At 40.1% G+C, this 21,023-nt stretch overlaps 1 protein-coding gene across 3 annotated transcripts in view; it reads right to left on the reverse strand.

Moving 5' to 3' along the window:
- Window positions 1–21,023, reverse strand: part of LOC120302840 (connector enhancer of kinase suppressor of ras 2-like) — a 228,902-nt gene that overhangs the window by 36,510 nt on the left and 171,369 nt on the right. For all 3 annotated transcript variants that reach the window (XM_039331852.1, XM_039331843.1, XM_039331835.1), the window contains exon 14: window positions 4,353–4,384. In XM_039331852.1, coding sequence (XP_039187786.1) covers window positions 4,353–4,384 — 32 coding nt within the window. The remainder of the gene's footprint in view (window positions 1–4,352; window positions 4,385–21,023) is intronic.

Here is a 21,023-nt window from a genome sequence, read left to right on the forward strand (position 1 = left end):
GACTGTAGGAAGTCAAGAACAAGAGCCAGAAATGTTTCTCACCACTCAAGGGCAGGCAAACTTGACTGAAAGGAACACATACGTGCTTTGATCACAAGGATTATTCTAAGATTGCAAGAAAATTGCTCTGGGATTGATGTTGTTATTGGCTGCAATGACTCAGGCGCTTGGAAGAGCAGACTGAGATACTACAGGTAGCAAAGGGGAAACAAGCTGCCATTTGCATCTAGGAGGGTGGGCATCAGGCTCCAAGAACCAAAACACTCCTATAGAGTTACTTAATAGCAGTTTCTTTTATTGTTTCTCACCTATAAACAGACTATCTGTACTATCATTTCACCTTCCTGTGTGGGTTATGAGAAGGTTATTATAAAACCAAATGCACAGGTATAGTATAGGTGGTACCTTGCTCAATAGTAGCAACTGTGAGAGGGATCTTGGAGTCCTAGTGGACACTCACTTAAATATGAGTCAGCAGTGTGCTGCAGCTGCTAATAAAGCCAACATGGTGCTAGGCTGCATTAACAGAGGGATAGAATCAAGATCATATGAAGTATTAATACCACTTTACAATGCCTTGGTAAGGCCACATTTGGAATACTGCATCCAGTTTTGGTCACCACGATGTAAAAAAGATGTTGAGACTCTAGAAAGAGTGAGAAGAGCAACAAAAATGATCAGGGGACTAGAGGCTAAAACATATAAGGAACAGTTGCTGGAATTGGGTATGTCTAGTTTAATGAAGAGAAGGATGAAGTGTGACATGATAGCAGTGTTCCACTATCTCAGGGGCTGTCACAAAGAAAGAGTCAAGCTATTCTCCAAAGCACCTGAAGGCAGGACAAGAAGCAACGGATGGAAACTGACCAAAGGGAGAAGCAACCTAGAACTAAGGAAAAATTTCCTGACAGAACAATTAACCAGTGGAACAACCTGCCTCCAGAAGCTGTGAGTGCTCCAACACTGGAAGTGTTTAAGAAGAGACTGGACAGCCATTTGTCTGAAATAGTATAGGGTTTCCTGCCTGGACTAAATGACCTCCAATATCCCTTCCAACTTTATTATTATTATTGTTGTTGTTGTTGTTATATTACAGATTAGTGGCAGGTTATGTGTTCTGATTGTAGCTTATCTAGCCCCTTTCCTTTCCTACTGAAGCTAAATTCTGACTTAGCTATCCGATTGCCTTCGCTTCCATTCCCTTCGGTTCATTTTGCTTAACAGTTTATCCGAAGACATGCCTGAAGAAACTCAGAAGGCTCAGCGATTCCCTCAGAGAATTTAAACCTGCCAAGAAATTGGATAGAGCCATAAAGCTAAAACTTGATCTGACAAACTATCCATCATGGCCTATTTTTCCCCCTTTCTTTTTATCTTCTGACACCGGGAGAGGAAGAAGCAACATCATGCCAACAGCGTTCAATCCCAAATGTTTTTCTTTCTGCGTTAATGGACAGAGGATTGAATGCATTTCATTCAAAAGGCATGGCACAGCTGGGTTTTCTGAAGGACAAGTCCAAACGCATCATCCTCAAATTTCATTTTTCCACGGTCTTGCCAAGATGGAAGGTGGGCGGTAAATGAAATCTCCGGCAGAAATAAATAAAGCAAGTCCTCTCATTTTCCGGGCATGTCCATGGGGAAATGGTGAAGCTACAGGGAATGTATTTGCCATCTCAAAATGGTAAAGGTTTCTTTTATAACATATGGAAAGCTGGAGTTAATCAGGTGTATCAATACACCTCCCCTTTATGGATTACTGCCTTGTTGTGATGAAGGGGCTTGTGTAACTCAATGAAGCTATAAGCTATGCCATACAGGGCCACCCAAGATGGACAGGTCATAGCAGAGAGTTCTGACAAAATGTGATCCACTGGAGAAGGAAATGGCAAACCACTCCAGTATCTTTGCCATGAAAACCCCATGGACAGCACTATAGTCCAGACCATGGTTTTCCCAGTTGCAATGTATGGCTGTGAAAGTTGGACCATAAGAAAGGCTGAGTGCCAAAGAATTGAGGCCTTTGAACTATGGTGCTGGAGAAGACTCCTGCGAGTCCCTTGGACAGCAAGGCATTCAAACCGGTCAGTCCTAGAGGAGATCAACCCCGACTGCTCTTTAGAAGGCCAGATCCTGAAGTTGAAACTCAAATACTTTGGCCACCTAATGAGAAGGAAGGACTCACTGGAGAAGGGCCTAATGCTGGGAAAGATTGAGGGCAATAGAAGAAGGGGACGACAGAGAATGAGATGGCTGGATGGAGTCACTGAAGCAGTAGGTGTGAACTTAAATGGACTCCAGAAGATGGTAGAGGACCCATCGCGACCCCATGGACAATGTTCCTCCAGGTCTTCTGTCCTCTATCATCTTCTGGAGTCCATTTAAGTTCACACCTACTGCTTCAGTGTCTCCATCCAGCCACCTCATTCTCTGTCGTCCCCTTCTTCTATTGCCCTCAATCTTTCCCAGCATTAGGCCCTTCTCCAGTGAGTCCTTCCTTCTCATTAGGTGGCCAAATTATTTGAGTTTCAACTTCAGGATCTGGCCTTCTAAAGAGCAGTCGGGGTTGATCTCCTCTAGGACTGACCGGTTTGAACACCTTGCTGTCCAAGGGACTCGCAGGAGTATATATATCTTTAGTATATGATAAATAAATTGTGAATGAATTGATTTACTATAATAGATGCTTATACGGTCATATGCTGGGTATACAGGCTGGTATATATTGTATTATACTTTTCTTAATGGAGCCATTTTTTTAAAAAAAAGACTTAAAATTAGCAAATTGGACAAAGAGGAATGCTGATGGATAGCATTTTCGTTTGGGTGCTAATTCAGGAACTGTGAACTAGATGGGTTCCAGCTAAAATGTACATTGAGCTATTTCTTTCTCACCAAAGTCTCTGAAATATTTATTATCCCTATCAGCAGCTCAAGCTCTACAAGGCCAGGTTTTTTTTTTTCTTGCTAAGAAAAAAAAATTACTGCCAAATGTTTCACTTGTCTTTGAGGATCAGTCCATAGGAAAGAAGACCCAGAGATCAGGAGAAGGTGGTGGGACAGTTTGATTCTTGTTGGTGTTCCACTTGCTGGAATGGGAAGCAAGCTAGGTACTGATACTGCTATTTTTGGGGGGCGCAAAATGGATATTTTTCCCATTTCAGAAAATGCTCCCTACTGCCCATTTCAACACACTTTTCCTAGCTTGTGTCAAAAGCAAAAGAGTTTTTGAAAAGAAAATTTTTCTGCACTTTGGAAAACTTAAATTACAAAGGCCAAGTCAACCCTGAAAGAAGGTGAAACATTATAGACTAGATAACAAGCTTTCGAAAAATAAACATCTCTCTCTCTCTCTCTCTCTCTCTCTCTCTCTCTCTCTCTCTCTCTCTCTCTCTCTCTCTCTCTCTCTCTCTCGTGAGTCTTATGGAAAATTTTTCTTGCCTGATTATTGGGAACATGGTCAACACCAACCAAAACATTATGGATGAAAAAGAAATAAGATACATAATATTTGCATGGAGTTCAATTTTAAGAATTTTACATTTATTTATTTACTAGATCTATAAGGCTACCTAACTTAAATAACATATCTTGGAGGAGTATAAAACAGAAAAAAAAAACAAATAATAAACCAGAAAAAAACCCAGCCTAAAACAAATACTTTATATAAATACAGTACAAGATATAAAATGATATCCAAGTATGGTAATAAAAAACAACCAAAGGAGGCCAATTGCCTGAATCAAATGCTCTAGCTGAGATTTTTAGAATATTATAAAAATCCATAGAGACCTTGGATCCAAATTCAGTTATTCAACAGTTGTTCCCGCGGAGCACAAATCATAATTTAAACTTGCCATAGATTTCAATTGGTGCAAAATATTTCTAATCTAGTCCGCGTGTAATCCAAACCTGTTTGCATGGGGTACAGATTTAATTAGATCAAACTCAATGACAGACACAATAAGGTCAAGTCTCAGTTAAGGCACTGGGACATGTTTTAGTTATCTTGTTGAAAATAGAAGCAGTTAACAAAAAACCCAAGAGCAAGTGAAAATGAATCTTCATTTACTTTGTAATTGCAGATGTCACTTCTGCCTTAAAAATCATGTTCCTATTGCATGGCCTTCTAGAACAATTTTTCTCTTGCCATCTTTTTGTTTCATGCAAAACTCTCCAAATCCAGAGGGATCATGAAAGCCATTCATTCTTTCCTTAGCTGCGTCTTGGCAAGTGAGATCAGATTCGCAAGTACAAAGGTTCTCAAGGACTCTAATCAAGGGCCAACTTTTCAAAGTCTTAATTAGCATTGCTGTCTAAAAAAAAGTAGAAATAAATAAAGAGTTAGTTACCTTTCAGAATCTCCGGCACAGTCTCCTGTTCTCTGCAGAAAGGAAGAAAGAAAGGAAAGAAGAAGAAAAAAAGAAGTGACGTTTAGCATTTGGGGTTTAACATGACGACGTACAGGAAAGCAACATTTCCCAATGTGATTAACACTGAAAATAGAGAAACCACCCAGAGTAGCAACTGAATATTTCAAAGGGTAACTTAATGCTTGTACCCACTTTAGATAACGGGGATAAAAGTTTAAAAACCAGTTTTGAATTTGCAAGCATTGATGGGACAAAGATTAAATTTTTTCTCCCCCCCCCAAAACAATAGTTTGGGACCCCTTTAGAACAGCACCATCTTAATTTTTAATCTAGTATAGAGCAATAAAACGCAACAGGCTGAAAAACAAGTTCATCTGAATATCGGCTTTCTTAGAGTTTGTATTTATTTTATAGCCGCAAGTTGGGAAGAGAAATAGCTAGGACTAACTACAGGAAGCGCAAAATTTCCATTGCTAAGGGAAACATCTGTTAAGTGAGTTTGACTCGTTTTATGACCTTTCTTGCCTCAGTTGTTAAGTGAATCACTGCAGTTGCTAAGTTAAGCGAATCTGGCTTCCCCATTGACTTTGCTTGTCAGAAGTTTGCAAAAGGAGATCACGTGACCCCAGGACACTGCGACCGTCATAAATATGAATCAGTTGCTAAGCGATTGAAATCTGATCACGTGACTAGGTTACAATGATTGTTAAGTGTGAAAAAAAACAGGCAGAAGACACTTTTTTCAGTGCCGTTTGGATGGTCACTAAAGGAACTGTTGAAAGTTGAAGACCACCTGTGATCAGTCAGCTTGTACTGGGACACAAAGATCAACGTTACATCACATTGCTTGCCAAGATACTAGTCAATATAATTGAAGAGAGAAACTTAATATTCAGACTGGGGTTTTTTTGCCCTGTTTTTTGGGGGGGGAGGAGGAGAAATTGCCAAGGTTCTCCTGGGCTCCAGTATTCCTGCAGAATTTTCACAGCATGCCAATTACAGAGGCACAAGGATAATTTACCAAACGGAGACGCTATATCCCATTGGCTTAAGAAAGCCGCCCAATTATTTTAATAGGACCTGGCTGTGCATTTGAATATTTTTGTGCCTCCCCTGCACATTTATAGATGGACGAGCTTTCGTGCATCAACGTCTTTCATAAGATTTGAGCGCCTGTTTCTTTGGTATTAATGAGACAACGTCTTTCTGGTATGGATGAAATCAGAGACAGAAAAAAATTGGCCAAACATTTGGATAGGGGGTGAAGTTTTCTGTAGCTATTTAGAATGGGAAACTTGTAAAGGAGGACGCTTTGCTTGTCCTTTGCAAGTTCAGCATGCGGGGAAAATGGCATCGCTTTGAAGCCAATCAAACAGCTTGAAGCCCCAGCCGTTATGCTCTGAAATTGTCATACCATTTATCTTATTTGCAAACAGTGCTAAAAAGTGTGAACGATTTGAGATCCGCAGTCTGGAACTTTGGCACATCAGTCATTAGCAAATGACAACAGCAAGTGAAAAGAGACCCCGATGCTTTCATATTGTAAACTTCACATTTGTTATCTCTGTCGCAATTATTTTCCCCCCCTCTAATTTGGGGCATATGGTTGCTAAGTACATTCAGAGAAATGTAAGACCCTATCTTGGCAATCTCTCTCTTTTTTGTCTTAGGCTTAAAGATATTTACCCATGTAGTAGGCTGTACTGATATTATCCTTCTCAGTCTTCTCATCTTTCCTAATGCTTTCTCCTATTGGTAGCTATGATTTATCACTTGTTATTGTATCTTATGATTAATGATTGTAACTATGATCTATGACCTATCACTCTGTTGTTTGCATGTTCACTGAGAGCTCTGCACTGGAGACAAATTCCTTGTTTGTCCAATCACATTTGGCCAATAAAGAATTATTCTATTCTATTCTATTCTATTCTATTCTATTCTATTCTATTCTATTCTATTCTATTCTATTCTATTCTATTCTATTCCATTCCATATAAAGATTCTATTCTATTCTATTCTATTCTATTCTATTATTCTATTCTATTCTATTCTATTCTATTCTATTCTATTCTATTCCATTCCATTCCATTCTATTATTCTATTCTATTATAATTCCAGATTCTATTCTATTCTATTCTATTCTATTCTATTCTATTCTATTCTATTCTATTCTATTCTATTCCTATTCTATTCTATTCTATTCTATTCTATTCTATTCTATTCTATTCTATTCTATTCTATTCTATTCTATTCTATTCTATTCTATTCTATTCTATTCTATTCTATTCTATTCTATTCTATTCTATTCTATTCTATTCCATATAAAGATTCTATTCTATTCTATTCTATTCTATTCTATTCTATTCTATTCTATTCTATTCTATTCTATTCTATTCTATTCTATTCTATTCCATTCTATTCATTCCATTCCATATAAAGATTCTATTCTATTCTATTCTATTCTATTCTATTCTATTCTATTCTATTCTATTCTATTCTATTCTATTCTATTCTATTCTAATTCTATTCTATTCCCATCCCATCCCATCCCATCCTATTTTTCAAGGAAAAAAGGGAAATGTTGATTGTCTTTCCCAGTTGTGTCTGCGTGACGGTTAAAAAAACCACCAGGGTAGTAGATCATCTCAGATCTGCTTCCTTGGATTAGAGAGACCTCTACTTCTGTACTCAGGTATGACAATATCGGACAACATCCTACGCACATTAAAATATGCTACAATCCAACACCTTTTCCCTGACTACAAAAAAATAAATAAATAGTCAGCCTTAGACATTCAGAATTCGGTTGATTAAAATGGAATTCCTAATATCGCTCATGTTCTATTTAAAGAGTTATCATTAATAGGGATCCTAGGAGTCTCCATATTTTACAAAAGGCTGACAATGGCTGTCAGCATCTTGATATGTTATTAGCTTAGCTATCATTAATTTAACTGCTTATAGTTTCCATCTTCCCAAACCAATTTGTCCTTGGGTTGAAGCAGAGTGAAGATGAGAAGTGATAATGAAAGAAATTGTTGGTTCATTTAAGCAAAACATTGGTGATACTGAGTAGCAGATTTTCCAAGGTTTTAAGCAGGTTTTTTTTTTAGGACTGATGCTGGTATAGGAAAAGGACAGGCACAGGTGGAGTCAAGAGAGGAACCAGCCTAGAGTCATTATGTTCCCACAAGCAGTTCATGTCCAACCCACTTTAATTCTGTTAACTGTTATTTTGTACCAATGTAGTGCTGACTGTTACTTGACTAGTTTAATGTCAGGTGAGAAGAATCAGGAGCACAATTAAGTTCCAATTAAACTGATCTATCGTTCATGCCTATACACAAGAATCTAGTCAGCACTAAATTGGCAAGAAAACAACCAAGTTCAGAGACCACCAAGGAATCTTCATTTCAACCCTGTGCTACAAATCATTTCCTTTATTGATAATTGCTTATTATTAAGAAATTCTGCTATTTTCCTATCAGTTGGATGAAAGAGAATTTGCTTTTGTAGTTTCTTTGCGTGGAAGAAGTTGACTTTAGTGAATCCACCTTGCTGAGGTTTGTGCACTTATTTTAATCACAAGGAAAATAAAGAGTACAAGCCAATGGCTCCTATTCCATTATATATATATATATATATATATATATATATATATATATATATATATATATATATATATAATGGAAGCACGAAGCCGAAAACACCAGCCTGAAGATGACGAATGAGACTTCGTCGAAACGTCAGCAAGACACTTCCAATTTGACGCGGGAGAAAACCCGAATAACCAAAGACCTATATATATATATATATTCAGTCATCCACATCATGGTTATCCCAAAGGTGGTTTTTCCAATAGGCAATTGGACTTTCTTGTTCTTTTTTCCCTTTTGAAAACATTTTGCTTCTAATCCAGGAAGTTTCTTCAGTTCTAACCCAGTCCTACCTGGGTTAAAACTGAAGCAGCTTCTTGAATGAGAAGCGAAATGTTTTCAGAGGGAAGAAACCAAGAATGTCTAATTGTCTTTTGGAAAAAAAAATACCTTTGGGGCAAAAAAAAAATACGATGAAATTCTTCCTATGAGGTTTTTTTTTTTTTTTAGAAATAAATAAATGTGGGTTCAGAACAACCCAGCAACAGTCCCAGCACAAGCTCCCTAAAGCCTCCTCCCATAATCAATTAAATCCAGAGAGATATCAGATAAATTAGAAAGGGATCCTTAAGCTATTTGAGAAAAGATAGAAAAACAGAAGCCTCTTTCATAGGAAGGGAGGAAAGCATTTGAGAATTGCAAGAGGAATTTCAGCACAGCCAAATAATAGGTTGGGCAAGCCATAATTTACAATGAGAACTATAGTCTGGGGTTCTAAACACACAACAGGCAAACTACAGGTTAGGCAAGCCTTTATTTCCCTTTCTCTCCAGTCCTGGCTTTATATATTCATTCTCGGTCACGGAGAGGATGTGTAGCATTCCTGACAATACTGGACTGCTGGTCAAACAGCACTTATGTGCCATGTCTTGGATGGAAGGAAGTGAACATCCAATAACCTTTTCCGCTTAAAAACAATAAATGAGCCGAGGTGGCGCAGCAGTTAGAGTGCAGTACTGCAGGCCACTTTAGCTGACTGTGTTCAGCAGGTCAGCAGTTCAAATCTCACCGGCTCAAGGTTGACTCAGCCTTCCATCCTTTCGGGGTAGGTAAAATGAGGACCCAGATTGTTGGGGGCAATGTAAATATATATATATATATATATACATTGCTTACTGGTGTACACCGCTTAGAGAGTGCTTGCACTTAAAGCGGTATATAAGTCTCATAAATAAATAAATAAGACAGGATATCAACAAAAAAGAATCTTCAACTGATCCTTCCCATCTTCTCCAGAACGTTTCCTAAAAAGGGAAGTTCGGAGACTGGGTAGCAGTCATCTGTTATGGTGGGACCAAGAGATGGCTTCTTCAGAGGTGGACATACCACCCTTTCAAAGCAGCTGGAACACTCCTCAACCAAAACGGCATTCACCACTCCCCAGATCCAACCTGAAGTAACCAGATTCCCTTCCAGAGCTCATGCTACAGAGAAGCATACCTGTTTCCTTGACATGCCTAAACTCAAACAAATCTGAGAAGACAATGCCAGATGTTGCCCTAGTTATTTCATCAAAATCTGCCCTGAACATAGATGACTGATTTTAGCAGCAAAATATTTATCAGGTATTTCACATCACCCAGCAGGTTAGGCTCATCAATTTGTGTCTATCCAGCAGAGAGCAGGCCATTTCAAACAAGGTTTTATTTTGATGATGGCAATGAGAACTAAAAAAATAATGCTTCTTTCACTCTCGGAGTATAGGACCAAAGATGAGTTCTTCAGTGTATCTGATCATATTTGCTCCACAGTGTCCTCAGTTGGTGCTAGAGGCTTTGTTGCTACCACTACATCTCCTGGAGATCCTCAATAAAACAAAAAGGGACCACTTAGGAGCAGTAACATCCAACACCTTTGTCATCTCTATATTCCAGAAATCAATGAAGAATACAGTGAAGCTGCCCACTAGATGGATTTCAATGACAACTCAGCCTAAGTTCTACCTAAGATAAATGGAGAGCATTATATCAATAAGAACATAGGGTGAAGGCCTAGCTAAGGCAATAGTCTCTTCCACAGCTGTCACAAAGCTTTTAGTGAACTAGAGCTTCCTACATCAACGACTGCGGCAGAGCCTGAAAACAAGAGATTCAGATGTCTGATAGTTCATGATATCCTTATTCTCCATAAAAAAGCAGATCTCTTCCTTTGCAACTCAACTCTGTACCATCACCATCTTTGAAAAATGCCCACAAAACATCATATTTTTGATTCCTTTCTCAGTCCTCGAGCCCATCAGCTTAATCCGTCAATGGTCTCCCCTATTTTTGCTTTCCTATCAAATAAATCAATAGCTTTTTGTCATTTTGTTCTCTGAATCTGCAGAGATTGCTTGTCCAATTTCGCTTCCATCCACTGGTTGCCTTGACAGTTTGAAGCTCTCCAAGTTAACCTTTGCTTTATAAAAGCCATCGCCCTGAAATTGACTTCTGGGAAAGAAAAGGCATTAAGGAAATATTTTTAGCCCTTTAGAAGATCAAAAAATCTCCCATCGTATTGGGTGAGGTGGGAGGCAGGAGGTCCTGACCTCTAATGCAACTGCATGGTCTCCCTATTTTGTTGGCCCTTAGCTTTGCACCTGCTGTAGGAAATTAAAGCTTAATTTTCATTTCTCTGTAAAACAAGGAGAGCAAATATAGTGGATAGATTCTTACTTGTTGCAATTGCAAGCTGGAGTTAACAGGATAACAGCATGGGTAGGGACCTTGGAGGTCTTCTAGTCGAACCCCCTGCTCAGGCAGGAGACCCTATATCATTCCGGACAAATGGCTGTCCAATCTTTTCCAGTGATAGACCAACCACCGTTTCTGAAGGCAACTTTCTTTTGAAACAGGCAAGATTTCAACTCAGCAGTAAGATTCAATGAAAGAATATGCTAGTTTTCACTTACTATTAATTATTAATACATATTATACAATAAGTTTTCCAGTTCTTACCCAGTGGCGGCTGATTTCAATCATTTGCATGTTAATGGTCACAAAAGCCACCAAGGTCACTGATTTTCAAAGGATTTTTCTTTTTTCTCTAGGGAAATTTATCCTCTGCATGATTGGAGAATAGTCTAGGGATCAAAGGGACCAGGTAATCTTTCCTTAGTAGCTGACACATTTGCTATGGAGACTTGTAATTGTATAGCATTTCCCGCAAAACAACTTCACGTAGATGTTCTTTTGATACAATCCTATAAAAGAAGTCTACAATAATCAGTTTGTTGATTACAACCTAAGTTGTCAAAAACTGGCTTGGAAAGTTGCCAACGGTGATCATGTGATCACTTGAACCCCTGCAACCTTTGCAAATATATAGTAGGTCAGTTGCCAAATGCCTAAAATTTGATCATGTCTGGTTGTAGGTAACTTTTTCTGTGCTGTATAAATTCAAACAGTCACTAAGTGAATAGTTGTAAGTTAAGGACTACCGGTATTATAACGATCAGTGTAAATCCATGTATGGGCTCATTGTGTCAAGTCATCATGGCTTGGAGTTATAGCAAAACACTTAAACATGAGCCAGCAGTGCGTGGCAGCAGCCAAAAAAGCTAATACAATCCTTGGTTGCATAAACAGAGGCATAGAATCAAAATCAATTGAGATACGAGTACCACTTTATAAAGCCTTAGTAAGGCCACACTTGGAATACTGCATCCAGTTTTGGTCACCACATTACAAAAAAGATATTAAGACTTTGGAAAAAAGTGCACACAAGAGCCAACTAAGATGATTAAAGGCCTGGAGATTAAAACAAATGAAGATTTGGGTATGGCCAGTCTAGAGAAAAAATGACTTGGAGGGACATGATAGCAGTGTTCCAGTGTTTGAGAGGCTGCCACAAAGAAAAGGGAGTCAAGCTATTTTCCAAGGCGCCTGAAGGCAGGACAAGAAACAATGGATGGAAACTAATCAAGGGGAGAAGCAACCTGGAATTAAGGAGAAACTTCCTAAAAGTGAGGACAATTAAGCAGTGGAACAGCTTGCCCTCAGAAATCGTGGGCGCGCCATCACCGGAGGTTTTTAAGAAGAGATTGGACAGTCACTTGTCTGAGATGGTATAGGTTCTCCTGCTTGAGCAAGGGGTTGGACTAGAAGACCTCCAAGGTTCCTTCTAGCTCTGTTCTGATTCAAAAGGTAAAGATTGCAACAGCAGAAATCCAGTTGTGCTGTTGAATTGCACAGTGTAGAGCTGGTGGCCCTCCAGATTTTACTAAACTACAACTTTCAGCCTCGCCAGTGTGGCCAAGGTAAGAGATGCTGTCAGAGGCAGTTCAGCAGCTTTTGGAGAGCTTCAGATTCCTCTCCTGCTTGCATGGAATACAGAGGAAATTCTTGCAAAACAGGTGCCAGCTGGGACAGGAAGAACTCATGAGGTTGCTTATTGATGTACGTTCCTTGACGTAACTGCACGAGATGAGTCAGTGTTACATTGCTCACCACATCTTCGAGATAATGTCAGATGATATAAAAACTCCGTAGGTTCAGCTTCCTTGTTTACAGCCAGCATTTCATGTGGCTGCCCCAGCATGATCAGTCTGCAAATATAGTTTATTTACTGAGGAGCATTTCCTTCAACTGATTCTTGACCAATTTTCAGAAAAGAATAGGTGACAAAAAGGAGCAATAAGTCTAGGTATGCAAGTGAATTTTGACTTCCCCGGCTTTGCAAAAGCCCAGGCTGATAGCAGACTTGATATTTAAGCTAATGTGGTGAATGTGGTCTGGATTCCCAGAAAGGGGGAGGCTGCTCTCCAAAGGGAAAAGAGACAGCAAACCATGGATAATTTAATTGGGAGAAAGAGAGTTAAAACGGCTCCTCCCTAGCCATTCCCAGAGGATATCTGAAATTGCTCAAACAGTTGCTTTAGTCTGGCAAGATCCAGTCTGTCAATGAGGAACATTAACGGAAACTCCTCTTAAGTAACTCCAAATGTCGGCCTTGGTTCTTGGAGCCTGACATCAATCTTGCCAGACTCTAAAGCAACTATTTGCATAACCAGAGATGTACTCTGGGAATAGCTAGGTAGGAACCATTTTAACCCTCTTCCTGCCAACCAAACTGTCTAAGTTTCACTGCTTCTTTGCTCTCTGGAAAGCAGCCCCTCCTTCCTGGGGAATCCAGACTACATTCCACCACAATGTCCATTCCAAGATCTTTCCCTTGGCAATGAAGGTGATAAATATATAGCAATAACTATATTATGCAGTAAACAATACCCCAATCAAAGAACTACTATATCCTCAGCATCATCAACAGGGCAAGCTACTGTATATAAAAAGAGAGCAAACTCCACCCTCACTAACACTGATGACGTTACCTAGTTGGGTAATGGGAGATCTGCAAGCAAACAGCCAACCTCAGAGAGCACCAAGAATTCCACCATTCAACCCTGAGCTACATATGATTCTCTTTTAATACATAGTTTAACAAAAATGCAAATTGCCTTCTTGTCTTCAAATATTCTCTGTTCTTGTATCCAGATGCCTATTGCCTTAAGAGTGTTACAAATACACATCTTTTGGCTGTATTTCACAACTTACCAAACCTGGTTTCTAAAGATAATATGAATTGGAAAATCTAGTCTTTTAACCTAGTTTAGTTCCTCCAAATCATCCGTCTCCCCCTATCCACACGTCACCAATTTGGCAAGGTTAGAATTCTATTCCAGCTGTCTTTGACAACGCTGGAAATTTCGAACAAATTCTTCTTTTTACCTTTTCTAAATGCAACTGATACGAACCCTACAATAGTTACCCACGTTTCATGCCATTGGTGTCATTTCAGTCACATTATCTGGATCTAGACATTTGCTTTAAATTTTAATATTCCCTAATGAACAAAATCTGTTTTGCCAAAATTAGACTGGTTTTATTCTCTTTCGGAGAATTAACAAAATAACAAGAGTTGGAAGGGACCTTGGAGGTCTTCTAGTCCAACCCCCTGCTCAGGCAGGAAACCCTATACCATTTCAGACAAATGGCTGTCCAGTCTCTGGAGGCAGGTTGATTAATTGTTCTAACTGTCACGAAATTTCTCCTTAGTTCTAGGTTGCTTCTCTCTTTGGTTAGTTTCCACCCATTGCTTCTTGTCCTGTCTTTAAGTGCTTTGGAGAATAGCTTGACTCCCTCTTCTTTGTGGCAACCCCTGAGATATTGGAACGCTGCTATCATGTCACCATCAATCTGACCAAAAACATAAGCTGAAAAAAAAGTGTGTGTGTACAAGTGCTACAGAAGTTAGATTGCAGTTGAGTGATGGATCCAAGAAAGAAAGAAGTAGTCTTCAACCTACACAGACACACAGAAATGTTCCACAATACTTGTGTTTTTTTTTTTAAACCAGCATGCTATCCAAGACAAACATCAGACAGGCTTAAAATACAATAAAGCAATAATGATTCTGTTTATACTTTCAGCTCCCTTGAACGTTGGATCTGAAGACTCAATCCTGGGCAAGAATCCCTGGAAGTAAGCTCCTTGGAACCCAATGCCTTTTTCTTCCAAGTTGAAGACGATTATGGGATGCAGAGGAATCGTCTCAGTGCAGCTGGCCTTAATTGGCAGTTTGCTCACCATTAGTGTAACCAGAGGAAGTGATTTACCCACTGCCAATTCTTGAAGAGCCTATCCGGAGCAGCAGTGTTGATTCGGGCAAGGACAGGAATGACAAATGCCTATCAGTTCCATCAGCGAGAGGAAGAAGTCTGTCTCCAGGATCACTAATTAGTATTTTCTACAGCAAAGTTGGAATAGACTCTTAATATAGGCCCTTGAGACATCAGTTCAACTAAGTTGAGAGGATGAATAAGCTTTAGGGATTGTTTTTTTCTTTTCTCCTTTTCTGTATTCAGTAGCCACATGATTTAAAAAAAAAAATACCCAGATTTTTAGGTCATTAAGAACCCTTTCCTTTTTCTGATAGTGGTTAGAATTATGAGATGTCAGAAGAATATCTCTTCTGAGTCAAGCTTCTGGAGACAGATACCGTTTCCTTCATCTTTTTTTCTTCTTCTGTGCCTTTTGAGTTTTTTTTTTTCTTTACTCCTGACAACTGCCTGGACTGATCTCTGCAGTTTTCTTGGCAAAGGTTTTTCCAGAAGTGGTTTGCCCTTTGCCATTTCTTCCATCCTAGGGCTGAGAGACAAGGACTGGCCCAGCGTCTGGCTGGCTTCATGCCTAAGGTGGGACTAGAACTTGGTTTCTAGCTGGTGCCTTAACCACTAGACAGGGGTGGCCAGCCTTGGCCTTCAACTCCCAGAATTCCCCAGTCAGCCGTGCTGAGTTGAAGTCAAAAAATCTTAAGGTCACCAAGATTGGACACCCCTACAGTAGCCCAAAGTGGCTTTCTAGAATACCACTGTAGGAGTGTTAAAAATAGGAGAAAATGGCTTTAGCAGAATGGTTCTCAACCTGCGGGTCGGGACCCCATTTGGGGTCGAACGATCATTTCACGGGGGTCCCCAAACAAGGCTGTCTGCCATTTTTTCCCCTTTTTCTTTGGCCACGCCCCTGGCACCCGGTGATGTATAAGTGGTTGGGGGTCACCACAACATGGGGAACTGTATTATGGGGTCGCGGCATTAGAAAGGTTGAGAACCACTGCTTTAGCAGAATAGGAAGGGAGAAGACCCAGTATTTATACTACAAACCCTATTTTGAATCAATAAATTAGGAAGACATTCATCCTAGGAATCCTAGGTCAACCTATTCTCCGAAGCACCTGAAGGCAGGACAAGAAGCAACGGATGGAAACTAATCAAGGAGAGAAGCAACCTAGAACTAAGGAGAAACTTCCTGACAGTTGGAACAATTAACCAGTGGAACAACCTGCCTCCAGAAGTTGTGGGTGCTCCATCATTGGAGATGTTTAAGAGGAGATTGGACAGCCATTAGTCTGAAATGTTTTAGGGTTTCCTGCTTGAGCTGTGGGGTTGAACTAGAAGGCCTCTGGGATCCCTTTCAGTTCTATAATTCTGGTTTTCTGTTATGAACAGAATGTCCATAACAGGCAGCCAATAGTATAAGGGTTATACATACCCCAGCCCAGCCTGATAGCCCTTCCCTTCCACAGTGGATCTTTTCTCTAGCACTTTTAAGACACTTGGATGAGATCCAGATCCTTTCATCTCCTCACATCTATCATTTCTTCCGTTCTCTTGTCTGCCCGGTGAAATGAAGCTACAGAATCTCCTGCACGTAATTCCATTAGGAATACTTATCCACTGCCCAGTGTGAGAGAAGAGGGGGAAGACATCACATGCAAGTAGCTACAGAAAGGCACACACACACACACACACACACACAATTTATAATTGCACAGAGTCATTTTATTTAAATCAGTGTTTAGGAAGTAGCACGCTATCGAAACCTAAAATTAAAACATTTGGAGTGATTTCATAAATTGCTTTAAGGAGGCAAACTTTGCTTCACCAGAATGGGATGTTGAACTAATACACGCTTGGCCAGATGCCCAGGTTGGAAGCTGTTGTACGATACTGGACAAACTAGGAAATTAATGTCAAGAGCCACCAGCCTTTTCACCAAAAGGTCAGGAGGCAATTTAGAAGCTTTGCTATTCTTGCTAGAAATGAAGGTTTTATTCCCCCCCCCCCGTGGTTTTACATCATGTGTCTAATAGGAGTAATGAATTTCATTAAGCTTGTCCTTTGGGAAATACTGTTATTTTCCAGAGGAGAAAAAGGGGTCAGTTGCTGTGTTGCAGTTTTGTGGATGATACACGATGTTTGCAATGACATGTTGTGCTCTGTGAGATGGGTCTCTTCCCAAGATTTCAGCTACTCTCATTGTTTCCCCAAATGACTCTCTCTCTCTTTGCCCTAATGCTTATTTTTCTCTCTTCTGATGTTAGCCAGTAATATGTGGCCAATATGTGGGTATGTCCCAGCCCACTTTGCTGACCAAGATGTTAGTATCTGTAAATGCATGGGTTTTTTTTTGTTTGTTTGTCTAGGGCCAGACTGATTAAGTATAGGAAGACTTTAGACTTTGATTCTTTTTAGCTAACAGAATTTTTAACTAATGAAATTGGGCTTTTTTTTGCCAAATATTTTTTAATGGTAGTGTTGCTTTTCTTATTCTCTCTCTCTCTCTCTCTCTCTCTCTCTCTCTCTCTCTCTCTCTCTCTCTCTCCCTCCCTCCCTCCCTCCCTCTCTCCTGTTTTAGTGGCCCAGAGCAACTAAAATGGAAGCCACCAACAGGAAGCAACTGAAATCAACATTACCAACAAGCTAAATAAATAGATTTTTATAATAAATAGAATTAGAATTTGTTTTCAATACTTCTATAGTATAGTGGAACATACAAATTTTTTTTTTTCTACATGCTTCTTGTTTTCTGGAAATACGTTTCCCTTACAGATTCTAAGTGTGTGTGTGTGTGTGTGTGTGTGTGTGTGTGTGTTTGAGAGAGATTCTACTTCTATGTATTATATCTGTTAATAATATTATCTGTCTGTCTATCATTTGTTTGTCTATCATTTGTTTATCTATCTATCTATCTATCTATCTATCTATCTATCTATCATTATCTCCATCTTTATCTCTCTAATTCTTTCTCCACATCTATCTCTACATCTCTCTCTATATATATCATTTTGTCTATCTGTCTGTCCGTCCGTCCGTCCATCATCTATCTATCTATCTATCTATCTATCTATCTATCTATCTATCTATCTATCTATCTATCATCTATCATCATCGTTATTGTCATCATCGATCATCTACGTATATCCCTCCCTCCTGCTCTCTCATCTCTCATCTCTCTGTCTCTGTCCATCTGTTTATCTATCTATCTGTCTGTCTGTCTGTCTGTCTGTCTGTCTGTCTGTCTGTCTGTCTGTCTGTCTGTCTGTCTGTCTATCTGTCTATCTATCTATCTATCTTTGCTCCTGCATTTCTTTGGAGTTGAGTTTCCCTGCTTCTTTGTCCCCCCCCCACTCCTCAGTTCTGGCTTGCTTCTGTCACCTTTCCACTTTTCAGCTTGAAATCAGGAAGATTACTTTGAGAATTAATTGTTTCAGTCATCTCTGTCCCTCTTAGTATCCACAACCAAACCAGAGGAGTGGAGAAAAGAATCTGAAAGGCAGCCTTTATTTTTAGCTGAGTGCATGCACGCCAGGAAAAAGAGAGTGTTCATCCTTCTTATATTTTATGATGGGTTTAGTGTCAGCTTACTGAACTTGAGAGATAAGTTAAGCCTTCTGGCACTGAAGCTGGTACTTGATGGAGGAAAAAAAATGCTTAGGATAGAAGATCTGTGCTTTTTCAAAGCCTCAACAAGAGAGATGGAGAGAGACATAGTTTTTGTATCGCATGAAAGGACCAAGGGATGAAAACAGATGAAAACACTTTGACATCTGTAGCTCAATAAATTGCTTGTCCTGAAACGCAGAATGCATTGTAGGAGAACGGTAGAACAATAAGATTCTTGGGCTCCTGAGTAACTTCTGATAAAATCCCCTTCCTCATTATATTACATGACAGATAAAATATGATAGGCTTGATTCAGCGAAGGAATAACTTTAGGCTGATGACCATCTACAACAGGGTGGGTAATCCGGGACACATGGAACCGTATTCATCCCCTTAGCCAGCGGGGTCAGTAAACACCGTGTTGGGCAACAGTATCTCCTTGGGTTGGGGTGTCCAAATTGTCTGTAGAGTAGCATCTTGGCCATTGGGTCAACGCATGCATAAAAGGAGGGGAACTTCTGTCACAATACTCCATTCATTCTCTTGAGGACCAGGCCATCAAAGAACACAATGACTGGACACCATCAAAGCTGACACCCAGCCATAGCATAGAAAAACTCAAAGAAATAGTGAAAGATCAGTAGATGGGGAGAGACCTGGCCCATAGAATTGGCAAGAGTCCGACAGACTGAATGGACCTCCTCCTCCGCCTTCCTCCTCCTCCTCTTCCTCTTCTTTCTCCTCCTCTTTCTCCTCTTTCTCCTCTTCCCTCCTCCTCCTCTTCCTCCTTCTCCTCCTCCTCTTCTTCCCCCACCTCCCTCCCTCCTCCTCTTCTTCCTCCTCCTCCTCTTCCTCTTCTTTCTCCTCCTTTTTCTCCTCTTCCTCCTCCTCCCTCCTTCTCCTCTTCCTCCTTCTCCTCCTCTTCTTCCTCCTCCTCCCTCCCTCCTCCTCTTCCTCCTTCTCCTCCTCCTCCTCTTCTTCCTCCTCCTTTTTCTCTTCTTCCTCCTTTTCCTCCTCCTCCTCTTCCTCCTTCTCCTCCTCCTCTTCTTCCTCCTCCTCCCTCCTCCTCTTCCTCCTTCTCCTCCTCCTCCTCCCTCCTTCTCTTCTTCCTCATTCCCCTCCTCCTCCTCCTCCTCCCCCTCCCTCCTCCCTTAGCACAGCATTTGTGTCTTCCAGTATCCAGCCTTGCAGTGCTGAAATTTGGCAGCAAAACGTCAGGTTTTTAAAATATATATCCATTCAGGAATCTGTGCACTGATACTGCAGTAGGACTGAAAGCTTAGTACTTTGCATACATATAGGCGATTTAAAAACAAATCTTGGAAGATTCAACTGTGGGTAGATGTTACACGCTGGAGCTTTGCACAAAGGCATCATCTCAGCCTACCTCTGCAGTTTCAGAGCAAGGAGAAGACTTCATCTGGTTCTCTAACTAAAGTGACAGCTCTACAGCAATTGCCCAAACATTATAACTGGAAGAGAAACCTCATATAAAATGCTAGTTACTCAAACAAAATTAATAAAGCACAAAATGTCCTTTAAATTTGCTCCAGAGGGACATTAAGGATGGTAGTCAACCATCTTCCAACTTTTAACAGTGATAATTACATGATTGTAAAGTACCAGAAATTATATTTGGACTGTTCACCTTCCTTGATTATATGCAGATTAAGCTTCCATTAAGAACCAACTCCAATCAATCCAAAGGAAGATTAGAGCTGATATTTGGAAGTGCTTACTTTAATTAAAGCAGCACATTTTGCAATCTGTTACTAAGTCCAGTGACCGGCTCTGGCAGCACCCACAGAATGATTAGGGATGAGCTGAGATCTGGTGAAAACTGATTAAATACAGAAGCAAATAAGTGCTGCGTTTAATTTAATGCATAAATCATCAGAGTTAGAATACGGTCTCTTAAAAAGGTATGAAAGCTGTGTGCCTCTCACCCATAAAAAGCTTTCCAGACTGGCCTACTGTATTATGAGATAGAAGTTTTGGAGAAACCATCAAGATGTCAGAAAAGAGATTCAAATGACTTTGCTGCCCTTTGGTGGTTAGCTGGAGTTTTACAGCCCATATCTGATCACCTTATTCATCCTCATTCAAGTCATTGTCTATCCACTGCAGGACGAAGGCCTGTTCTGCAGGTTTCCAACCAATAGGTTTCTTTTGCCAACGGGGTCCACTATACTTGCTGATGTTGTCACTCCATCTGGTTTTATGTCTCTTTTGTGGATGCTTTTCATCAAGTGGGATCCATTCTATGACTGTCTTGGTCCAACTGCCATAAATTCTTGGAGGGCTTCTAGTCCAACCCCCTGCTCAGGCAGGAAATCCTATAATATTTCAGACAAATGGTTGTCCATTCTATTCTATTCTATTCTATTCTATTCTATTCTATTCTATTCTATTCTATTCTATTCTATTCTATTCTAGTCTAGTCTAGTCTAGTCTAGTCTAGTCTAGTCTAGTCTAGTCTAGTCTAGTCTGTTGTTTTAGTCTTCCTTAAGACCTTAAAGGAAGCTCAAATACTTTGGCCAGCTAAGAAGAAGAGAGGATTCACTGGAGAAGACCTGATGATGGGAAAGGTTGAAGGTAAAAGGAGAAGAGGACAACAGAGGAGGAGATGGTTAGATAGTGTCATGGACGCAGATAGCATGAATTTGGGCAAACTATGGGAGACAATGGAGGACAGAGGCCTGTGGAGTGGTAGTCCATGGAGTAACAAAGTCTTGGATCTGGCTTAGAGACTGAACAACAACAACAAAAGCCTTAAAGACCTGGTTTCCC

The sequence above is a fragment of the Crotalus tigris genome, unplaced genomic scaffold (assembly GCF_016545835.1).
Source record: "Crotalus tigris isolate CLP2741 ecotype Arizona unplaced genomic scaffold, ASM1654583v1 scf7180000017622.5263843, whole genome shotgun sequence".
In the NCBI taxonomy this organism is placed as follows: Eukaryota; Metazoa; Chordata; class Lepidosauria; order Squamata; family Viperidae; genus Crotalus; species Crotalus tigris.